Raw genomic sequence first — 23,043 nt, 5'->3', positions numbered from 1 at the left:
AATATTTGGTGAGCTCTTGCAATCTAAAACATTTGATGTCGTGACACCCTAGTCATTAACCAAATATTCATCCAAAGTGAAAATTTTTTTCACAAACTAGCAAGAAGTGACATTTACCCAAACATTACTAGCTGATTTAATATTTAAAGTTGAATTACTTTACCTTTTTTTTCAGAACAAAATTCAGCAAAAAATACTTTAATAAGAACAGATCAATGATTCGACGTTTCAAGTTCAAAATCCAACCTGCAAAAGGGGTAAAAAAGAAATTGATGTTTATCCAACTTTAGAAGGCATAGTGGACTTCCCACAGGCCGAAGGCAACAAGGGGAAAAAATTGCAGGTTAAAATGGGAGACCAATTGATAGAAATGGGTCCAAAGCCCCACTTTGGTGGGGTGAGATGTTGGGTAGGGGCGGTGGGGAGAGTCCACTATCAATAGTCCGCGTTCATCCAATTGACCACAGAGACAGAACTAAAAGTGCCAAACAAATTAAACAACAAATAAAACGAACCAACCAATCACATAGAGCCACCTCCATCAACAAATAAATAAATAAATAAATAAATCACAGGGCTGGATATTATTTTCCAATAGAGAGCCTATCCATCTCTTATAACCGACTGGAGTGGCCATCTCTTGCGTCAAATCAACGTAGTTATGTATGCAGTAGCAACCAATACTATTTCTGAGTCTAATAACATTTGGGAAGGAAATGGAAAGTCTGACGCGAGCTTGCATGAACGCGTTTTTGCCACGACAAGGAAAAGATGGGTTTTCTCGTTCAATGGATAACCTCGATCGTTGACAGTACGTAGACCAATAAAGTCCGTTATTTGGCAGTTTTAGGTTATGGTCAGATGTCAGATGCAGACATAATTGCACCAACCCATGTAGTTTGACGTTGTTCCCAGTATTTTATATTTGAAGGCGGCCAAACTCAGAAGATTGCTTTTTGTTGATCTATTAAATTAATGAATTAAAACGACGTGGGGTGTTTTGCTAGCTTGTTTAATTTTGACGGGTAATGGATCTGGAGGGGATGGTTATTGGTCTTCGATGCAAAACCCAACACACTGATTAATTATTAACCGTAATCAATCACATTGGTAGTCCTAATCCTTTTTGGCCTGCTTTATTAAAAGTGAGTGCAAAGGCCACTAAGCTTACGTTTCTCTGCATTAGAATACTTTTTGAGGGTCCTGAAGTCGGAGAAATGATGCAGAGTTTACACGTAGCCCATGAACTGAAAATGATGGGAGGAAGTTTTCAGAAGGGAAAATCATGATGCACTGGCAGTCACCCCCACCCAAAACTTTGCATATGCTATCCTGCAGGTTGCGGACTCTAATTTTGGACTATTAGGTCTACGCCTCTAGCTAGGCTCATCGACCAGTCTTTCTGGTTTGGCTGTCCCAAAGTTCCATTTCGACTTCCTCTCCATCTGCATGAGATTTTAGCTTTGAACTAAAGAATTTCCAGTGGCCTAAAGTGAGTGTTGGTCACGTATGTGTGTATGTGCACGTCCCATCCCCTTTTTATCCTGAATTAGTATCTGCTTTCGTCTTTGTTCTTCTGATACAACAATTGTCTGTTTCTGTCAACAAAGTGGAATAAAAGGGGCAAAGGGTAGGGGCCATACATTATTGATTCCATTTTCTGGTAACAGTCTTAAGCACCAAGCTGACAACGTCCACGAGGATTCAAATTCGTGGATGGCTGTCTCAGGAATAGCTAAGTTTTGGCTCCGTTAAAAATGGCTATCCGTATAGAAGCTATTAACATAATGCAACCACAGAAAGTCAATTCCATCAATGGGTACACTTCTATAATTATGGAGAGCAGAATTTGGTAAATTCCACGAAATGACAAAATACTTCTTCTTCCTTTTTTTTTTTCCAAATTAAATGGTAGTTTCCTACCAAAGCACACAGTAGAATTGTTGGAACAAAATGAACTGATTCTAATTTCAATGACAAAGAGCTTTTAAGGGAAAGAACTAGTCAGAGTTTCATCCTTAAATAATTGGCCAATGTTTCGTGTATGTAAAACAAGGCTCATATCCTTAAATCCCCACAGACTAATTGATTCGTATATGTTTGCTTTCTTACACCTCTGGTGTTTTGTTTAGGGTTACAGATTTATTTCTTAAAGCAACATGGCGTCCCTTTGTTCATTGTCGGGGACATGTACAGTCCTATGCTTCAACGAACCAACAATACCAAACTATTTTTGGGGTCGACTCAAATAAAGAGAATTTGAACTCCTAAAGTAGGATTTGATCATTTATAGAAGTTCATTTGGAATGATTCTTTCATTTTAATCAGTTTCTTGCCCGTCCTTGCTCTGTAACACGCTTGCTAGTCTCAATGCCTTTCACATGAATTGTGTTTCTGAAATAATGGTTCATGCATCAACTAATTAATCTTTTGTACCTTGATTGAAAGTGACTTTCATAGCCTTACCAACCTACAAAACAATAATGTCCATAGAATGGTCGGCAGAGTGGCCCCTGTGTAAAATTCAGAGTGTATCTTGTTCATTATATTGGCAATGTTATTTTCAATCATTAAATGATCATGCCCATTTTATTATTAAAGCAGGAAAATTTAAGAGGAACTAAGAGTAAATTTTTAAATAGGAAATAAAATCGTCTATGTAAGTTACTTTTATTTATATATCCTCCATAATTAATTTAGCAGAATAAAAGAATGTGATAAGATCCATTAAAAAAAATTATGATAAGAAGTCTTGTGTAAGTATAATTTTAAATATATGTAAACAATTATATTTGATGAATATTGTTTGTCACAATTATTAATATATGTAGATCGTAATTAGTGTCATTTCACCGTAACTAATGTTCTCAATGGAATAGACAAATCTTGTTGTGTTAACAGAGTACATAATTTTGTACAGAAAGGATAGTGACTAGAATTATTAACGATATATCAAATGTAGCTCATTTCTAAAAGGTGAATGGCATCTAGATATAATCAGCTAGGTAAGGTTGCCACATTTATGATTTTGAGCAAGAGCTAGCTTCGGTTATAGGTCCTTGGGTAATTCGAAATTGGCGAGAATAACTTTGACACATTGTTGATAGCTTGGGCCTACCCTTGCCAGTTTGGTCGAGGACATAAAGTTCATCTTGATGATTCAGAGATCGGCAGGTTCAGGATATGCCTAAACCTATCTTGGAAAAAGGAAAATCTCCTGATGATAAGATTTCAAATGAAAAGTTGTTTTGGTCTATTTGCTTACTCGTGTAAACCAATGCTGTGGGCTCGGCTTAACCAAAAAGTAATTTGCCAGCGACTTTAGAGTGTTCGAGCAAAGACGAGGTGCCTACCCATACAGGACAAGGGGACAGCACATGGGCAGAAAACAGTGAAAAGTTGAGTTTACACATTCCAATTGGTAGAAATTAAGATTCATGTATCAGTTTGTATTACGTTAGAAGATATATAAAAGTTCATGAGAATCTTGATCATCACAAAAAAAAGAGATTGTATGCTTTTCCTTTTCCATCTCCTATTAGAAAAAGATGAGATGAGAAAGTAATACTTTAAAACCATGGAAGTCGTAATGAATAAACAAATAACCGTTCTGGAAAGAACATGCTAATGCTATGTTTTTTTTTTTGGGCGTGGGTTTTGGGGGTGTTACGTATCCCTTTGAAAAGATTCTCTTGTAAGTTTTAACTAAGAGGGTTTGGCTGCTTTGGTGGCTACAGGGCCAAGGGAAAGCAAAGTAGGTGTGAGAGTTGGCTCATTCTTGAATTCATTATTATCGTCGTCAATGAACCCAACAGATCATGGACTTATCTTTCACCCCAAAAAAACAAAACTAAAAGTAATTACCATTAACAATTTCTTGTATTTCTCTTTTGTAAGTATGAGATTTTTACACGTCACTAGACACATATTCTCACGCGAAGCTTGAGTTACAAATTACAATGCTGATTTGAGGGGTTCATTTTCAGTGGGAAAACCATAATCCATACACTGTATATTTCTTTCATTCTGAACTCTTAAACAGTATTGGTAAATTGAGATTGAGGGCTTTCCGTTCCCAAGTCATTGTCTCTAATTCTCCTCCTTTGAACCATGTTTTTCTTTAAAGAGAAAAAACAATCCATGTCTTTCGCCTGATAGGAAAACAACAGTGATTAACTCAAAATCATTTTCCACTTATAATAATGACAGTATTGTATCTATACACTGGCAATTGCTCAAAAATGGGTCCCTTTAAACAGTAGAATTATCACGAACCCATGCCTGATTTGATTCTCCTATTGATCTCTTTCTCCAATTCTTCTAGACCTCCCACTTCCTCAACCTCCTGCTCCATAAAACAAAGAAAAATCTAAGGAAACCAAACAAATGAAAAATAAAGACAATATGAAAGAGTAGATAAGGATGTTTAAGACAAGCACCTATTGATCTCTTTCTCCAATTCTTCTAGACCTCCCACTTCCTCAACCTCCTGCTCCATAAAACAAAGAAAAATCTAAGGAAACCAAACAAATGAAAAATAAAGACAATATGAAAGAGTAGATAAGGATGTTTAAGACAAGCACCTTAGGCCCTAGAAACAGACCATATGGGACACCATTGAATTTGTCTGAATGATGGAGCTGAAACATAAACATCATATCCGAAGAAGATCATGGCCGTTAGATTTGGTTATAAGAAAAGCCCGTATAAATATTGATAAAAAAAAAAAATTTAAGCTTGTCTTCTTATGTAAGATGTTTGGTGTGGTGCATATTAACCTGGTGGGCTGCAGCAACCTTCCTGAAATAGGGCACGTTAGCAATGGGGCCCACGGGGAATCTCTTATGGACGAGACCATCGTGGACGAACATGTAGGCCATTCCGAACACCGTAATTCCAAGCCCCTGTGACCAAGTCATATAAAAAATATTAGAATAAAGGAGGGGTCATTTTAGAACATGCAGAAAAAGTTTCCAATCCCAAGTTATTAAGTAGGATTAAACCGTTAATTAAGGAAGACTGCCAAGATTCATAAAGATTATGAGAGAGAAAAAGAACAATTAAAGAATTACTAACCAAAAGCAGATAGGAGAAGACTTACAGCACCAAAGCATAGACCAGGAACGAGGCCTCTGTTGAAGAAACCATAAGAAAGGAGAGCAATAGCTGGGACCGCGTTGATAATGGCGAACACATCGTTTAGCTCGAACGGACCTTCTCTAGGTCGATGGTGAGACTGCGAAATCAGAATTCATTAATTCGGTTTTAGCAATCTTATTCGAGAGATTTCAATCTCAGCTGCTTAGCTTATTTTAAAAGGAAACGGAAAGAAGGGAAATGAAAGAAGAGGAAATACCTCGTGCATATGCCACAAAGAAGCGTGCCAAAGCGCTCTGTGAGCCCATCTAGCCCAAAACTCCATGCCTACCTGAAAATCGAAACGACCCAGTTTCCGATTCAACACTCAAATCATACTCCAAATGCCGATTATATTAGAGTATTAGTCCGTAGTAAAAATCTTGATGAAGGAGATATATAGAACTTACCGCAGCACCAACCGATAAAGCAAATGTACCAAACATTTCGGAAAGAGGTACCTCCCCACCCTTAAAATAGAAAACAACCGAATTCCAGAGTTTGACCATACTGTTAGAAGGAAAAAAAAAAACAAAGAGAACGGGAAATAAAAAGAGACAAAGAGAGGAAACTAACCTCCATTTGCCAATAAAACCTATAATAAACAGCCATAACAGCCATGGACGTGATCCCAAAACTAGACATTACAGCAGCAACTAGGTAAGTAAATCTCTCTGATCTCTTCCTAGCTAACTTGTCCGCCACACGTGCTTGTATTAAGATCTGAGAACCTCTAACATCCTCGGATCCTTCTTCTACAAGATTTACGATCTGGGGAGCACTTTGTTTCTGTTCCTCCAGCACAAAACAAACAGCAAAGCTTGTCTTCCTTCGAACTCCATATACTGTTTTCTGGAGGCGACGTAAAGGATGAAAAAGCGGAGTTGGCTTCGGCTCGAGGTGTGAGGATAGATATGGACGGAAAGGTTTAGGGGTTAAGGCGGAGAGGCCTGCCGCCATGGAAACTACTGCGAGAAGCTAAACTTGATTACGGGCTAAAATTCTAAAACCTTAAACACAAGCTCCCACAGAGGATACAAAGACAGAGGAAGAGGCAGAAGCAGACGAAAAGAAATGGGGCGGTGCGAGGCAGAGGAGAAATGTCTGGGTTTTAGAGAGTGAGAGAGGTTAAATGCACGGAGACCACAACTTTCCTGGCGTGGCAAAGTTTATGGAATTTAAACACAATCTCTATTAGTTAATGCATATGGTACACATGGTAATAGAAAAACCCTTGTTTCATCTTTAATTTACCAAGTTGCCACCACCGGCCATTTCCAAATATAACACGTGGAAAATTCATATTATGTGTTATTGGAAATTATCTCTAGCTTTTCCCTTTTGCTTATTTTTCTTTTTTCTATTGAGCGTTTTGCTTTTCTTCTCAGTTCTTGGGATCTAAAAGGGCTGATTATTTGTGGTAGTATACCAGTATATGCTAAAATGGTTTGATTTTCCTTTGGTCTTACGCATCATGTGAAAAGAAATCACGTATGGAGACCCATTGAATGCTATACTCCTAAATGGGAGATGACAGATTATCTTTCTCCCATTCCCATTTATACAATATACTTATTTACTGTCATCATGATTAAGAGCATGATAATAAGTTTTTTTTTTTTCAAAAGCTTGTCAACTTCTTTGAAGTAGTTGTAGTCTTAATTGACTTCAGAGACACATTCAATTAGGTTTACAAAAGCAATTAACATCAATATCACAATAAATCACAATAAATTACAATTCATGTCATCTTCCCCCCAACATTAGATATATTTTATTTGTTCTCAATTACTTTTAAATTTAAAGTTGGCAATTAAAAAAATTAAAATAGATTCATATTAGCTTTTTTCAAATTTTTTATCACTGACGGATTTAGATTTTTTTATAATTATTTTAATAAGCTTTAATTAAAATTGAATCGTTGATTTTTAAACCACATTCCAAATATGATTTTGAACAAGATAAACAAAGTCTTTGAAATCAAATCAAACTCTTATTAGCGAATATTGATACTAATTACTTGGTTTAAATTAGAGTCTGATTTTGTTATACTACTTTAGTTTTAACCAACAAACTAAGCTACCATATAAAAACATGGGAGCTGGGAAGACCCTTCGGAAAAGGACGTTGGCAATTCGGTAATTCGGGTGAAAAGCAAGTGTAAAGTAATGGGAAAGTGGAGGTCGACGAGTGAACATGAGTCAGGAGTACAGGAGGACAAATGGCAGGCAGGCAGAGGAAAATATGAGGCTGACGTCCGCGGTAGGATTTGCCAAATTTGCAGGGCAGCGGACAGCCAATCAAATTGTAGTTTCGAAAATAATTGACCGCAGGAAAGGATATTAAGGTCTCCCTCCTTTCCAACAAACAAGGCCTTGCCCTTTCTATCGTGCCACGTAATCTCCAGTATAATCGCTACCAACCTATCAGCACCTTTTGGGATGTTGTTATTGCCACATGGGATTGCCTCATTGGGTATTCTCGGGACACGCGTTCTCCTTTTCGCCGTGGAGTTCGCCACCTGGCGAACAGCTCGTGCAACCAGAGATTTCGTTTGGATCAGAGTACAGTTCTAGGTTTTTCTTCGAGTAAAGTGCTTTAAGCCTTTAACAACCGATGGCCGGAGCCAACAAGCATATGGTTTTGGCATTATCTTTGACAATGAGGTGTTTCAAGTTGTTACTGTTTTTGTTTTTATCTTGTTCTTTTTATAAAAAAAAAATTAATCTTGTAAGGAAAAGAAAGTGCGCTAAATGTAATATATGATTAATATTTAATTGTTGAAATAGCCCAATGCTAAATGTTTAGATAGTTTATTTTGGTCAAAAGTGGATATATGTACATTTTCTGAAGTCTTAACTTATTTTTTAAATCTCAATTATATATCTTTGATTAAACTTCATACTTCACACTTAATTGGAGGTAGGTAGGCCAGCGCATATCTAAATTACACCCTTAGAAAGAAAGGGAGAATTGATTTAATAAAACAACTCTTATTTCTAAGAATAAAATTTCAGTGCCTTCTTTTCCTGTTGAACTTTCTCATAAATGCCCAATGAAGAAAACAAATATTTTCCCCAGCACCGTATTATTGCATGATATGGTCATGGAATGAACTGATTAAAAGGAAGTCCGATTCACAGCGTGTACTTCGTAAAATGTCCCAGCTACCTTGAACCCACAAATTCTGAAAAATGACATTTTGATTTTTTCTAGAAACAATGGACAGGCGATGTTCGAATGCACCCAGACTGAATGAATAGACATTAACCTAGAATCGAAGCAGGCAAGATCTGCAGCAGCAGAACAGCCCAAAATAATGAAATTCCAACTCAAAATTGTCGCATGATCACAAGCTTAAATAAATAATACTAGTGTATCTTAAAATATCATGCATTCACTAAATCGGCCCAACGCCTGCATAGCCTTGAACCAATATTTGTCAACAGTGTCTCAAACATCCAGTTCCACGGTCCCGGGACCATGTTGGATGCAAGAAGGATGGATTTGCCTATCAAGCCAGTGTTTCACAAAGCTTGGCCCAAAATGGGCAAAGAGGTTGGGCCAGAGTTTAATATTGTTTTCAGGAAATTTAGTACGAAGAAATTGAAGAAAGAAAAAGGGAATATATGTTAAGATAACATGTGAGCTCACTGTCAACTAATATAACACTACTTCCTATTGATGATTGTTGGTGGCAATCAGCGAAGTCATAAAGTTCTTTCAACGAAAGCATAGGCATGGGAAATACGAAATAGTGTCACATATAAAGAAACTTACATCTCCCAAAAAGAACATAATTAGATGTGTTATACAAGGACAGACCTCTCCTGGGGTTATGTCTTCGCTGTTACTTGGATATACCAAGTCATTATATCGGATTCTTGATACTTAATAAAATCTTTATCTTTGATTGAGAAAAAAAAATATAAAGTTTGTTTATCTGTTTATTTATTTTTCGTGTGGGATCAAGGTTACTCTACTAACTAAGTTGTATTGGCATACAAACATGAATATAATTATCATTAAGAATTAATTGCTTAATATCAATTAAGAGGTGAGAAAACCCATGAAAATCCAAAGAATTCAGTCCCTCCTTTTGAATATCTACTAATGAAGTTGATGATTGACATATTTGTTTACTAATACATAATTTAAATAAATCGAGCATTTATCAATAACAAGAACACATAATTCATCAAATGACGATGGGGTTTAATCAATTAATCTCTAGGGACATTCAACGTATCAACTTCAACTTGCAGATCTAACGCTGCCAAATTAATATGGATCATTCATATCTTTCTTCTTTAACCATGGATGGGAAAGAGTTGTCACGATTCACAAAGCCGAGTTCTTAGCGTTATGTTTTATCACAGCATTATCAGGGATTTGGCGTCTTTTGCTTTTAGATCTGTTAGATTCTTTTGGCATCATGCGCAGAGAGCTCAACCATCATTCATTGCCGAAAGTTTTAAAGGTCTACGTATATAATTATCATAGCACGACAGAACTGGTTTCATCGTTTTCATTGAAGCTCATCATCATTTTTGGTCTGCAAAATCATGGCTTAACCACCACCTTAACTAATTATGTACAAAAAAATTGAACCACCACCTTGATTGTCAAAACTATACTGTTGCTCGTTGTTCGTTGTTGTTGCAAAAAATGAATTAATCATCCCTTTTCTTGAATAACATCAATTCATCTTTTCAAAAATTACTATATATATATATAAATATAACATTAATTCCCACATTGCAAAGGATTGGATTCATTAACATTTAACTTGAGCGGGCACTATGATATTGTATTGCAGCTGAATCAACGTTGTTTCTCATTGATTTGTAAGGAATATTTCTCAACCTAGCGTACAAAGTTCATGGGTTTAGAACTAGGAAAAGGTACCAACCTACCTAGGCCAACTTTTTTTCTTACCAGGGAAGAAACCTAAGACGGATTTGAGGTTGCTAAATGATCATGTCTTGTCTAAGAAAGAAGCTTAAAGAACAAAAGCAGAAATGTCCTGTCTTGGTGGGGGATGTCTCTGGCTTGCAAGAATCTTTCATTTTTATGCCTCCTATAATAATTAGCTGAATTGTGCGGGTATATATATGTATATTTATTATGGCTCACAAACCATGCTCTTCCATAGCTTCTAGAATTGGGAAATTGATTGAAAATATAAATGCAAATTGAAGTGTGTTATCATTAGATTAATTGGTGCTTGATCCTTGTTAATTATTATTATCAAATAAGGTTATATCCATGTATAGATTGACAGAAAAAGCCCTCTATGGCGGTAAACGATAAATTTTCAACAACCATACATATGCATCTTATTATAAACATTTCTTGATAAATGTTGGTGGTGGAAGTCCATATACAATTCACCTAAAGTTAGACATAAAACATCAAATCATGTTATGAATAATAATTTGTAACTGCTTTAGTTATAACATTAATGGCTTGTTGAGCCCACATGATATCGATGTTTAAACCAAACTATATTTTTCCAAAATATTGAGAGGTCGTAGTCACTTTGAGAAAATTCATAATTTTGTATAGATTGGATCTTGTTTCTGTTTAAGCACATTCTTACAGCCAGTTAGACTCATCTTCTGTTAGAATCTCCATGCTCGGGCCGCAGCTAGTTGCCAAATAGCACGAGATTTTTCCTAGTGCGCAACCTTGTCTATATTTCCTCACAAGGAAAACCATGCATTAAGCAAGTCGCAAAAAATTTTTAATCAAGAACTGGATGGTGGAAGCTTTGATGCATGCAACAGTTGTTAAGAACGTGAGACCTTCTAAGTAACACACAGTAATCAAGTTATGGAATTTACTTGGATACATTTAAATCTTTTTTTTTTTTTGGTGGTAGATTACTACATTGAAGGGCTCCGAAGTATCAAGATGACAAATTCTAACCTTAAACTTTAGTTATATTATATTTAAAGAGTAACATTGTTAGGTTAAAGTCTTAATTGTTTAGACATTTGAAAACCTTGCCAACTGCCAGTCAAACCTAGGTAAATAGAGTTCTTTTTCCTCTTTTTTTTAATTATATGAATAAAAAGCAATGTATCTTTAGATGCCATTGAATTTATTCTCTTTTGAAATGTCTTTAGAGAAATAAATTATTGTACTGATATTCTTGTAAAATTTGAATCGAATTAGAAGTGAAATGTCTGTAAGTTGGTGTTAGTTGGGTGATAGCGTTTGATATGAGTGGATGACAGGAACTATAAAGTAGGGTGTATTTTTATCTCATTAATTTATTCAAACTCAAATCAATCCTCAAAATAATTATTATCCCATAATTGAAGGAGGTTTTCATTGTTAATTATAGGTATATATCCTTTCAAATATCACTGGTGCAATTCAAAGAAAATGCATTTGCCAAAAAAGGAAATAACTTAAGATAATTATTCTGAAATAAGAAAGGATTAAAAAAAGTGTCAACATTTTAAATTTTTAATCCTCTCAAAAATCTGATTTATTAACCAACTTGAACCGCTTAACCAGATCATGAATGATATAAAACCTACAAAACGTCCATATGGTGCTCTCGACTACAACTAATTAGATTGAAAAACAGATGTCTAATTAAATGAAAATCGCTTGATCAGTTCAAGGGTTGAGATACATATCCGGATAATTCTTCTTCTTTGCATATATAAATTTTCTTTTTTTTTTTAAATATTACAATAAATTTAGATTTTAATTATACTTTCTCAGTCAATATACTTTTTATGTAGTTAAAAATTAAAAGCTGTAATTATTTAAACTTTTAATTATATTTTTTAATAGTAATATTAAAAGTGTAATCTTTATTAGTGTATACAATCTTTATAACTACATTTTATTTATAATGTTGTTAAAATTTTATATAGTGCAGTAAAATTTATAAAAATATTGTAAAATAATATAAAAAATATATTATTATAGTAAAATATTTAAATCAAATTTATTATAGTAAAAAATCTCAAATGAATCTATTGGAAATATGAATCAATTCAAGTAAACCATACTTATTAGAACATCAATACGCAAGGGCGGAGGGTAGTGTCATCATGGGTGTCATGTTTTAAAATTATTTATTTATTATATATATTTTTAATGACTTCTCAAAATAATTTTTTTATTTAATAATTATTTTTATTCCATCAACCTTTTGATGAAATTAGAGTTATTATAGTTAGCCTATTGCTAGTTATCATATAAATTTTAATCCAATGTGCTAAGCTTATCAAATTAAAAAAAAATAAGAGTAAGTCTACTAATCTAAACCTACTAAATCTTAATGTAAATCTAAACCTATCATAACATATTATATCTAAAAATTCAACCCAATAGTTTATCATAATATATTATATATAAACAATTCAATCTAATAATCTAATATATTAATTAATAATTCAAGAAGCAAATAGAAAATAAAGAGGGCTTCTTCAAAAAAACTATCCATTTCATACAGAACACACAAAAAAAAATCATTTAAATTTAAAAAATTATTCTTTTTCACTCTTGTGTGCAGATAATGAGAAAGATTCTTTTCATAGTTCTATTAGGTCATATATATATATATATAATATGTTTTTTTATATATCTAATATTTTGTAAATTTATTTAATCTTTTAAATGAATAAAAATTAAATTATATATAAAATTCTTTTTAACTGTTAAATATCTTTTTTCTATTTGATATTCTTTAAAAATGCTTTAACGTCGCCCCTGTTGCCCCTGTCAATACGAACACAACTTGGCTACAAATATATATACTAGCTTATATCCTTTGAACTGATGACATAGGTTAATTAAGAGAGAAACTAAAACTAGCTAGAGCAAACATGAGAAGAGGTGAAAGCTACGGTGGCGGTCCGAGTTCACTTGGATACTTGTTTGGTTCTGATCAGCAGGCAAGCAAAACTCTAGCACCCTCAACTCCCATCAAAGCCCCTTGGGATGATGATAACACCACTAAGAAACCACCAAATAATTCCTCCAAGAAGTCAAGTGTCACCAACAATTATCACAGAGCTCAAGGGCAAAACTCAGGCAACTTCATTACTGTGAGTGATCTAGCTTGGACGATTTCAACATGTGAACTTTTTCATTTCTTCAACAAATTTTTCCTCTTTCTTCAATTTACTTTCTTTTCAGGACCGCCCGACGACGAAGGTTCAGTCAGCGCCGGGAGGGGACTCATCTCTTGGATACTTGTTTGGAGACAAGTAACGGTTCCTGCAGCCGAATTATTGTTCCACTCTATGTATAGACGAGGATTCAGTTTGGTTGTGATTTGGGTTTCTTACAAATAAGGGCACAGCAGCAGGTGCTTTAAAGTTTGTACTCGTTCAGTAAAATTGTGAACTTCGGTGTGTGTTTGTGGATAGGGTTGTCGATCACTAGACATCAGATATATTACATGCTGTATCCTTTTGTAAGTTCTGAATAAATCATATTATATTAGTGATAGCGATTGGTTTGGGTGAAGTAAAGTCAGCTGTAAGAATCTTTGTTGCTGTACTTCTCAATTAGTTATCTTATTACAGTATTAAATTAAGCTTCTTTTCAAGTTTTTTCTTTTTTTTTAAGCTTTGATGATGGATTGTATCTCTTTTCTGTCTCCTTTTGACAGGGGATTTCTCTGTTCTAGTATTCCTCATCCCAACAATTCCTTTGACCTCATCATTTTTGTATACTCAGATGCATCTATTATTTAAAAAATTCAAGCCAGTCAGTGCACTGTGTTTTTGTGTTGATCTAACATAAAAGAATTGATGTTTTTTTATCTTGATAAGGGAATACCATAACTTTCAATTGTGAGGAGAGTTTTGATCCCACTTAGACTTAACTTCATGAGAGTTATCACAAAATGTTGACTTGGTTTAATTAAAGTTTCAAAATTTCAATTCATAATAAATTGATAAAAATTATTTTAAATATTTCAATTGAATAAATCAAATTTTCCTTAATAAATCTGATTCCAGTTGGAATTTTGTAACTGTGGTTAAATAATGTGAAGATTTCGTAATAATTCCCATACATTCTCATAAAGATGACATTTAAAAAATATATTTTTACATAATTCTCAATTGTTATGACTGGTCAGAAATGAAATGATTTAAAAGATAAGCAGCTCCATCATTTGCAGCTTTTCTTATATCATCAAAGTTTGCCTCTCTTATTGGTCGTATCCCTCAGTGGGTTCTATGATATTTAAATGTTAACAAGTCTGCAATAGGGAAGCTGGATCTTGCAACATTTGGTTGTGTTCTGCAGCATCATACAGGAGTCATCAAAGGAATATTTCGTAAGTCGATTGTAGTGGACGACTCAAACTTTTCTACGCTTATGACAATTATGGAAAGTTCTATTTTTATCACTTCCACGTCGCTTATCATTTTCTCATTATTTAAAATAATTCTAGTAATGTTATTTTTTAAACTAATAATCACTCTAATGTTTTGATGAATGAAACGTATTTCAAATCATATTGAGAGTTTTGAACTATCAATTCATCATTCTAGTATATATTTAAAGAAGAAAATTTTATTATGGACGAGTTAGTTAAAGAAGGATCCTACCTATTACGAATAATTTTTTCCATTATGTAATTCTCTTTATATAGGACACTATTTTTTCTTTGGTGTTGCTGTTGTTTTATCTATCTTTGTTTCTTCTTAACTTTGACTCACCGAAACTATAATAAAAATTCTTGTCTTTCAAAAAAAAAAAAACAACAATAACAAACACATCCATACTGCCACAGACTTACATCAATTTCTTGTTTATCCCCTGAAATTCTAGCAATTCCAGAACATAAAGTAGCTAGTCGTTCATCACTCTCTTCCTTTTCAATTCACAGGCATGGGCCTTGCCTACCACTTATTTCTCTCCCAAGTAGTAGCTAATTAGAACAAGGCTTCCGCAGTTCGTTCATTGAGCCCATATACATGCTCTAGTATACTTGATCTTGAACATGAAATCCCAAGCAATTTCTGTATAAAAACGAGAGATCATTTTATCTCACAAACAAAAGGAAAGTATACAAGTGGAAAGCTCGATCGGCACGACTTTGCTAAGAAAGTATACAAGCAATTCCAGAGACATGCATGCTTGGTTAAGGTTTGTCAATAGCGATCAATAAGATAGAAGGAAACGGCTGCCTTATTTCGTTAGGAGATAAGCAATCCGCTGCATTTATCTTCTACAAGATGGAATAAAGCTAAGATCTTAACGCTGGTAAAGGCACCCTAGCTATGATCTCCTTTTCCACCTAACTTTAGGACTATCTTTTTCTAACTTACACGGCTGTGCAATGCATGGGAGTGGGCTGAGTTTGCGTTGTGGAGAAGTTATATATACCCAGGCGGATGATTCTGTTATAAGAATAAATAAATTTATGCACTAATAAAACTGAAAATAAATTTTTACAATTAATTAAAACTGATTTATTCGAAAATCTGTAGTGTTGTAAATTAGCAAGCAGGAATTATACGAAGTGGCTGGTTTTATCTTTTCTAGGTCTACCACAAACATCACTCTTTCCCCTTGTGATTAATGCTATTTTTGGCAGACCAAATTAGTCTAAGAATTTTGTTCTTTAAACATAGAAGCAGACGAAGATAATTTTATTATTAGAACAAATCTAAGATTTAGCGGGCACCATTAGAACCGGACCAGGCTTTCCTTGGTCAATCCGCAGGACACTTGATGCATGCCACCTCAATGTTTTGGATCCAACGGCTAAAGAAATGTACAAATCAAGTTTAAAAGTTGGAACTCTTATCCATACAAGCATGATACAACCGTCGATCAAAAATATCCAAAAAGGAGATGCACGTACACAGTTTTTGCATTCTAGTTTCCTTGCACGTCGTCTTTTATGGCCATGACATATTTCAGTTACCGTTACATATTTGGCATCCTCATAATTTTTGCTCTATTTAGTTAATTCTCACTGCCATGCCAAATAATCAATGATTTTGTCATAATTGTTTACCTTAATTGTACATTACAACCTCTTCTTTATAAATTCTGTTTCGCAAAGAAGACATGTATACCTTCAATTTTCAGCAATGGAGTTAAGGAAATCCCAAGTAATGTATCTCTATGCCGTTTGCTCTTCTTCTCTTTCAGTTATTTTCTGGGTCAAATCACATAATTATAAGTTTATATGATTCATGTTTCTTATTTGCAACATGTTTCGATTGTTTTTTTTTTTTGGAGAGAAAATATTGATGTTTTCCTTGTTTTTCGAATCGTTTTGTTCTGATTGATCGATTGAAAATAGAGGAATAGCTTACAAGGACACAAACTTGTCTCTTTTTCTTTAGGTGATTGAGACATTAATCTCAGCCATAATTCTATTGGGCTTACTGAGTTCGAGTGTAGCAGCACACTGTGCGGTCCGATATGCGGAGAGCATCGAGTTCCCCGCTCTAAATTGTCGTAAGCACAGTGCGGTTTTGACAGATTTTGGTGGGGTCGGTGATGGCAAAACATCCAACACGCAGGCGTTTAAAGCTGCAATTGCGAATCTCAGCCAGCTTGCGGCGGATGGTGGTGCACAGCTTATCGTGCCGCCAGGTAAATGGCTAACAGGGAGCTTCAATCTCACCAGCCATTTCACCCTCTTTGTCCATAAGGATGCTGTTATTCTTGGGGTTCAGGTACAATTTTTAGCCATCAAATTCTCGTTTACCCGTCAGAACTTGCCGGTATGTTGCAGCATTAGTTAGACTTTTAAGAGCTGATATTCTCACCCCCTAAGTTATCTAGCTCTTTATTTATTTCTGCCATTTGTCTTCAATTTTACTTTGAGTTTTGACATATGAAAGGATTTTTCAACTCACCTCGACAAAATTTTTTCTTTCAGGTTGAAGATACCATCTACATTTTTGAATTTTTTTCTGCTCTTGAAACTTTATGATGGTCTTTTCTTTTTTTGGTGAAAAATAAAATTCTACGATTTTTTTTTAAAAATTCTATGATGTTATACATACGATATGCCATCAATTTTACTTTCATTTAGGTCATAAAATTACCGGCCTCCTCTTTTAGTCAAAGATCTTCAGGTCGTTGCTACCTAACATTACAAAAGTGTGGAGTTGGAGAACAGACATTAGACTAACTCAAATGCCTGAGGACCAGAACACCCTCGTTCTGCTAAGACTTTCATGATCTTTATAGTTTTTCCTGAAGACAAATTTCAAGAATATTAAAGGAGATGCATAATCTAGTTTTTATCTTGTTTAAAAGTAAAGTGATTACCATTTATCTTGTTTGATTTTACTTCGAATAATCTTTCAATATAATAAACAGGACGAATCAGAGTGGCCTCTTCTTCCTGTTCTGCCTTCTTATGGGAGGGGGCGAGATGCCCCTGATGGAAGGTTCAGCAGTCTTATTTTCGGCACCAACCTCACAGATGTTGTCATTACAGGTACCTAAAAATTAAGACCTATCAACTTATAGCAATTAAATTTTAGCATCGAGCCTTGAGCAAATCTGACCCAATTAATAGGGAAATTTTTCGGCTTGTAACAAAAGGTAACAATGGCACCATCGATGGCCAAGGGGCATATTGGTGGAAGAAGTTCAAGGAGGATAAACTGAATGAAACCAGACCCTACCTGATTGAAATCATGTATTCCAATCAGCTCCAGATATCGAATCTGACATTGATCAACTCCCCATCATGGAACGTCCATCCCATATACAGCAGGTATATTTTGTCTATATAAACACTTAATTGCCATTGAAACCACATTATCACAATTGATTTTTCTGATATTTGTTTTGGTTTTGATCGAATTTGAAATTGCAGTGATGTGATCATCCAACACTTAACCATTCTTGCACCAGTTGATTCTCCTAATACAGATGGAATAAACCCAGGTTTGTTTGCACTCACAGGTTCTTTGTTCTTAATAAAGGAATGAAATTTTACAACTTTGTAAAAGTTGATATGAGCCACAATGCTATTTCTTATCTTTCTAGATTCATGCATAAACACCAGAATCGAAGATAGTTTTGTAGTCTCAGGAGATGACTGCATAGCTGTTAAAAGTGGCTGGGACCAATACGGAATCAAATTCAACATGTCAACCAAGCACCTAGTAATTAGAAGGTTCACCTGCATTTCTCCTGACAGTGCCACCATTGCTCTTGGAAGTGAGATGTCTGGAGGAATCGAAGATGTAAGAGCTGAAGACATTACAGCAATTAATACCCAATCTGGAGTGAGGATTAAAACAGCCGTGGGAAGAGGAGCTTATGTTAAAGACATTTATGTTAGAAGAATGACATTGAATACAATGAAGTATGTGTTCTGGATGACAGGCTCTTATAGCTCACATCCAGACCCCGGCTTTGACCCAAATGCATTTCCTGTAATCAAAGGAATCAATTACAGAGACGTTGTGGCCCATAATGTCACCTATTCGGCAAGACTGGAAGGAATCGAAAAGGATCCTTTCACTGCTATTTGCATTTCAAATGTCAATATCAAACTCACTAATAAGCCAAAGGAGTTGCAATGGAATTGCACTAATGTTCAGGGAGTTACCAACCGTGTGACTCCTGAACCATGTAATTTGTTGCCTGTGAAGGAAATAGATTGTCCCTTCCCAGACGATAGGCTGCCCATTGAAGATGTCATGTTGAAGACTTGTTTTGTGAGCGGCAAGTTCTGAGAATTGTTATAATTTACTTCACTCTTAATGCTTATAATCTCATGCCCTTTATATCCTTACCATCTTTTCTACTATAGTATCGAACTTGATATGGAGATTGTAAGAATGCTCTAACCAATAAGACAAAAGTATGAGGAAGTTCATATTTGGTGATTGGCAAAAAAGTTGATTACATTTCTTTAAGCTCAAACGAGTTAAGTTGAATTTTCTCACATCATCACATCTCGAAAAATCTTTGGAAAATGTACAACCATACAAACGTTGTACTAAAGTTTGCATTCTACTTCAAAAGGGAAGGAAGATCTCTCCGGAAGATCAAATGTTGTATGGATGAGCTTTTATCGGATAGAAGGAAAATCTGAAAAGAGCCTTTGCGTCGGATTGTCAATGGTGAATCATTTTTATGCATGTTATATCGATATCCTTTTCTCGTAATGATTGTAGCCTCTTTTGCCTGCGTACATGTCAGAGGCAACCACGTCCTGTTCAGACGTCTGGCTATCTTGCGTGTGATTTCGAGGGGAAGCCTCTCTTCTGGGGCGACGTTCCTGCATTATGACATACGAGGGAAACTGAATAGATAGGCAGCCAGAAGGACAAGACAGCAATAGGTGCAGAATGTGACATCTCAACTTCTGGAAGATAAAAGTTTGTTCTTACATCATTGAGCAACAGATCACGCGGCTCAAGCATATGAACCACTTGTCCCATTCGAGGCCTATGATCTAAATCTGGATCAACACATCGTAGGGCGACCAATGAAACCCGTTTCAGTTCCTTTATAGAAGGAATTTCTGGCATCCTAGGATCCAGTACATGTGCAATTTTCTTGTTTGCGACCATGGACTTTAACCAGTCAATTAAGTAAACCTGCAATTAGGAAATTCCATTTTTCAAAATTAGGGACAGAAGCTTCATATAATGCTCACAAAATGCTAAGAGTAGAGATTGGTACTTGGGGTTGGTTATGATCCACAGGGGTCCTTCCGGTTACGATCTCCATGATAAGTATTCCGAAGCTATAAATATCGTTCTTCTTATCCCATAGTCTGATAGAGTCATGCTCTTGAGCGGCATACCTAGAGATTCAGGCAAATTAAAACATGGCCGTCCACATAAAAATTGCTCAATTATATCACATTTCACAAGTTCATTTCAGAATGTATAGTCTCAAAGAATATGAGTAAGACAAGTTTGAATTCAAATAAGCTGACCCTAGCTTGATCATTGAATGAGTGGTTACATGGCTGTGCTCTGGACCCAGCAGCCTAGAAAGTGAGATATCGGAGATCTTAGGATTCCATTGATGATCCAATAATATGTTGCTAGCCTTAACGTTTTGGTGCACAATCTGTGGTTCAATATCCTCATGGAGGTATGCCAATCTGCAAAAACATAATCTCATCAAGTATATGAATATAATTTGATCCTCTGCCTCATCAGGCTCATAATCATTAGTATTAAAACAGAGTAGCTAACCTAGTTTCAGATAGTAGAACTCACCCTTTTGCTATTCCATGGATAATTTTCATACGTATTGTCCAGGTAAGGGGCCTGGTTTGTCCTAGGGACCCATGGAGCCACTGGTGCAGATTACTATTATTAACATATTCATATACAAGCATCCTAATGAAACAGAAAACCAAAACAAGGGGTCTGAGGCATCACCATTACCAAATTGGGTGAGATAACAACTTCAAATTCGTTGAATCACATGATAGAAAAATACCTGTAACCTTCTTCCACGCAGTATCCTAGCAGCTTGACAAGATTTTTGTGTCGAACATTACCGATTGCCTCTGCCTCTGTTAAGAAGTGCTCGGTTTGGCAACTGATGGTCACATGATCAGTACGCTTAATTGATATACACCATTAAAAAATAGCAATGATTAGAATCGATCAAGAACTAGCTACCTGTTACTTAGTAGCCTCTTCACTGCCACTCGCGTATGATCTAACAAAACGCCGCGGTAGACAACACCATAATCTCCATGTCCGATTAAATTCTCATACGCGAAACCATTTGTGACAATCTCAGCCTCCCTCAAACTGAAGTGGTTACCCGTCCAGGTTTCTGATACCGGAGGCGAGCACTTGGCAAAGTGCTCCGAATCAGGCAGACTCTCTTGCGTTGTCATGCTAGCACGAGTAGACAACTGGTCAGATAGCATTACCTCAAGCTCTGGCTTTGTCATGTTCGTCTCGATCTTCGAAACTTTAAGCGGAAGGAGCCTCCTATTGAGTGAGGAAGTGCTGTAAGGACTGTGATAATTGTGCTTGGGAGCAATGGGGTTTGGTAGGCAGAAGGGGGCCTGCTTGTAGGATCTTCGACGACGATAATGGATAACACAAAGAGAGATGATAAAGAAAACCAGAAGAATGAATAATATCAGGAATGCAACTATCACCATCCATAATCGCAGACCAAGAAACGAGGTATGCTTCAAGAGCTTTTCCTTGAGATATGAAACCTCTGATGACATGCTGTCTAATGAGAAAGAAAGAGATGTGGGATCACTGTATTGTTAGCTCGGGATTTTAGTTGCGGGAGGAGAGAGAAGAGGTTGATCTTAGCTAGAGTCTAGGGTGTAGTTTAAAAATCCTGATATGCCACCTTTTTTGAAAATCTTGATATGTCAACTAACTAGCGGGAGCTGTGGGATTATCTCGGGTCTGTTTGTTCTTAGAAAAAACAATTTTGGACTTATATTTGTTTAAAGGATGAAAAATTTATTTTAAATGTAAAATATTTTATGGATGAATCAAAAAAATAATCATTGATTACAAAAATATCTTACGCTGTAAAAATATTTAATTTAAAATATTAAAAACTTTAAAATATTAATATTTAAATTTGTCAATATTATTAAAATAAAAAAATATTTTTTAAATGAAATCATTCAATGTAATTAAATTTTTTATTTATAAATTAAAGAAATCTTACTAATAATTATGATAAAAAATATTTTAATGATTCATTAATTTCATAAATACATATAAGTATAGGTTTTGGATGTCTTATCTAATTGATAAATATTGATATCTTCATAGTGAATTCACATTTAGATGTCTTACATAATTATGGTAAAAAAGTAATGAGATAGAAATTTTTTTAAAAATTAGTGCTTACTTTTAACTATGAATTAGCATCGTATGAAAGATTGTATAGCACTAATCATTAAATAAAATACTTAGATAAGAACATGCTTAATTGATATCTATAAACACTTGTTAATTGGATCCAAACAATTTAACTGCTGTGAACTATTTTTCATCAAAAAGAATAATTTATTCAAGAAAACCATTGGGTTTTATATGAAGAAGATGATGAAAGTATTATGGCAATAAGGGAGAAAAATGATCCACACCCACATGGATGCAAAAGAGCTGTGAGGCAATTAACAAGATTTGTCACAAAGTTGACAAGCCATGCATCTATCTAGTTTTCACTATTTAAATCTTGGTCAACTTCAATGTGGAGCTCATCCCTCAAAGCTTATAACTTAACAAGTTTCACAACTTAAAAAAAGTATCCATTGTTTGAAACCTCATAATTGAAAATAAGATAAAAGAATTGATAGAGAAATTTATAAATTTAAATGAGATAGAAGAATTGATAAAAGAAATAAAGATGATAATAAAAATTATATTGAAAAATAAAAAAATTTTAAAATATAAAACACATACATGAAAACCTCAAACCCACACATTTAAAGTGGAAGTTCAAAAATACCAATCCCAAGACTGAATGTCTCTAAACTCAATAAGCTCTCACATCAAAAAGACCAATCTTATTACTGAAAGCCTTCAAACTTAACCAACTCACATATAGATTAATTAGAACTTTACACAAAACTATTACTCCTCCTGACACAAAGATAAGATGGCTAAATATTTTTAAAAATGTCATTATTGATTTTATTATTTTCTTGTATATTTTTTATTTTAATCCAAATTAAAGAAAACCAAATAACACCAACTTTTATAATAATTCATATTTATTATCTTTTAACACTCAAGTGAGGTATGCATCAAGAGCTTTTCTTTTCGACACGAAACCTTTGATGACATGCTGCTTAGCGAGAAAGAAAGAGATGTCGAATTAGTGCACTGTCGGCTTCATGGAGGAGGACAAGGATTAAAAGCGAGTTAAAAATCAGGACTTTAGGCGCTGGAGGAGCTGTTATAAGAGGAGAGGTTG

At 34.9% G+C, this 23,043-nt stretch overlaps 4 protein-coding genes across 10 annotated transcripts; 2 read left to right on the top strand and 2 right to left on the bottom strand.

Moving 5' to 3' along the window:
* Window positions 1–3,851: 3,851 nt before the first annotated feature.
* Window positions 3,852–6,310, bottom strand: LOC110410518 (beta-carotene hydroxylase 2, chloroplastic-like). 7 transcript variants are annotated; one of them, XM_021420296.1, is made up of 9 exons: window positions 5,713–6,303; window positions 5,547–5,606; window positions 5,357–5,428; window positions 5,102–5,236; window positions 4,779–4,904; window positions 4,584–4,640; window positions 4,440–4,489; window positions 4,276–4,345; window positions 3,852–4,151 (listed from the first exon to the last, which is right to left on the bottom strand). In XM_021420296.1, exons 1-8 carry the CDS (start codon window positions 6,094–6,096, stop codon window positions 4,321–4,323), a joined length of 909 nt encoding a protein of 302 aa, XP_021275971.1. In that variant the 5' UTR covers window positions 6,097–6,303; the 3' UTR covers window positions 3,852–4,151; window positions 4,276–4,320. The 7 variants fall into 7 exon arrangements, 6 of the variants coding, with proteins under 6 accessions (XP_021275971.1, XP_021275960.1, XP_021275927.1 ...); XM_021420285.1 differs by having other exon boundaries at window positions 4,282–4,345; XM_021420252.2 differs by lacking the exon at window positions 4,440–4,489 and having other exon boundaries at window positions 5,713–6,306.
* Window positions 6,311–12,918: 6,608 nt separating this feature from the next.
* Window positions 12,919–13,757, top strand: LOC110422668 (protein SPIRAL1-like 5). Its single transcript, XM_021436675.2, has 2 exons — window positions 12,919–13,211; window positions 13,303–13,757. The coding sequence occupies exons 1-2, from the start codon at window positions 12,990–12,992 to the stop codon at window positions 13,375–13,377; spliced, it is 297 nt and encodes a 98-aa protein (XP_021292350.1). The 5' UTR covers window positions 12,919–12,989; the 3' UTR covers window positions 13,378–13,757.
* Window positions 13,758–16,099: 2,342 nt separating this feature from the next.
* On the top strand, window positions 16,100–18,974 carry LOC110417416 (putative polygalacturonase). Its single transcript, XM_021429775.2, has 6 exons — window positions 16,100–16,244; window positions 16,482–16,817; window positions 17,470–17,590; window positions 17,698–17,872; window positions 17,975–18,045; window positions 18,148–18,974. Exons 1-6 carry the CDS (start codon window positions 16,224–16,226, stop codon window positions 18,840–18,842), a joined length of 1,419 nt encoding a protein of 472 aa, XP_021285450.1. The 5' UTR covers window positions 16,100–16,223; the 3' UTR covers window positions 18,843–18,974.
* A 170-nt stretch (window positions 18,975–19,144) lies between these two features.
* On the bottom strand, window positions 19,145–21,399 carry LOC110419894 (putative serine/threonine-protein kinase At1g01540). Its single transcript, XM_021433024.1, has 7 exons — window positions 20,757–21,399; window positions 20,572–20,673; window positions 20,346–20,468; window positions 20,057–20,227; window positions 19,798–19,921; window positions 19,503–19,712; window positions 19,145–19,390 (listed from the first exon to the last, which is right to left on the bottom strand). Exons 1-7 carry the CDS (start codon window positions 21,323–21,325, stop codon window positions 19,253–19,255), a joined length of 1,437 nt encoding a protein of 478 aa, XP_021288699.1. The 5' UTR covers window positions 21,326–21,399; the 3' UTR covers window positions 19,145–19,252.
* Between the last annotated feature and the right edge of the window lie 1,644 nt (window positions 21,400–23,043).

This window comes from Theobroma umbraticum, unplaced genomic scaffold, assembly GCF_002168275.2.
Source record: "Theobroma umbraticum cultivar Fairchild unplaced genomic scaffold, ASM216827v3 scaffold_30.0, whole genome shotgun sequence".
NCBI lineage: Eukaryota > Viridiplantae > Streptophyta > Magnoliopsida > Malvales > Malvaceae > Theobroma > Theobroma umbraticum.
Note: the sequence above shows the minus strand (reverse complement) of the source record. Positions and strands in the feature narration are given on the sequence as shown.

Excerpts from the sequence above, each read along its gene's own strand:
- LOC110410518 (XM_021420252.2), bottom strand. The coding sequence starts at position 6,096 with ATGGCGGCAGGCCTCTCCGCCTTAACCCCTAAACCTTTCCGTCCATAT. Across the intron at positions 5,607-5,712 it reads GGTTTTATTGGCAAATGGAG|GGTGGGGAGGTACCTCTTTC; the intron begins GTTAGTTTCCTC and ends TTCTATTTTAAG. Across the intron at positions 5,237-5,356 it reads CTTTGTGGCATATGCACGAG|TCTCACCATCGACCTAGAGA; the intron begins GTATTTCCTCTT and ends CTGATTTCGCAG.
- LOC110422668 (XM_021436675.2), top strand. The coding sequence starts at position 12,990 with ATGAGAAGAGGTGAAAGCTACGGTGGCGGTCCGAGTTCACTTGGATAC. Across the intron at positions 13,212-13,302 it reads ACTCAGGCAACTTCATTACT|GACCGCCCGACGACGAAGGT; the intron begins GTGAGTGATCTA and ends CTTTCTTTTCAG.
- LOC110417416 (XM_021429775.2), top strand. The coding sequence starts at position 16,224 with ATGGAGTTAAGGAAATCCCAA. Across the intron at positions 17,873-17,974 it reads GTCCATCCCATATACAGCAG|TGATGTGATCATCCAACACT; the intron begins GTATATTTTGTC and ends TTGAAATTGCAG. Across the intron at positions 18,046-18,147 it reads TACAGATGGAATAAACCCAG|ATTCATGCATAAACACCAGA; the intron begins GTTTGTTTGCAC and ends TTATCTTTCTAG.
- LOC110419894 (XM_021433024.1), bottom strand. The coding sequence starts at position 21,325 with ATGTCATCAGAGGTTTCATATCTCAAGGAAAAGCTCTTGAAGCATACC. Across the intron at positions 20,469-20,571 it reads TGCGTGGAAGAAGGTTACAG|GATGCTTGTATATGAATATG; the intron begins GTATTTTTCTAT and ends CTGTTTCATTAG. Across the intron at positions 20,228-20,345 it reads ATCCATGGAATAGCAAAAGG|ATTGGCATACCTCCATGAGG; the intron begins GTGAGTTCTACT and ends ATGTTTTTGCAG.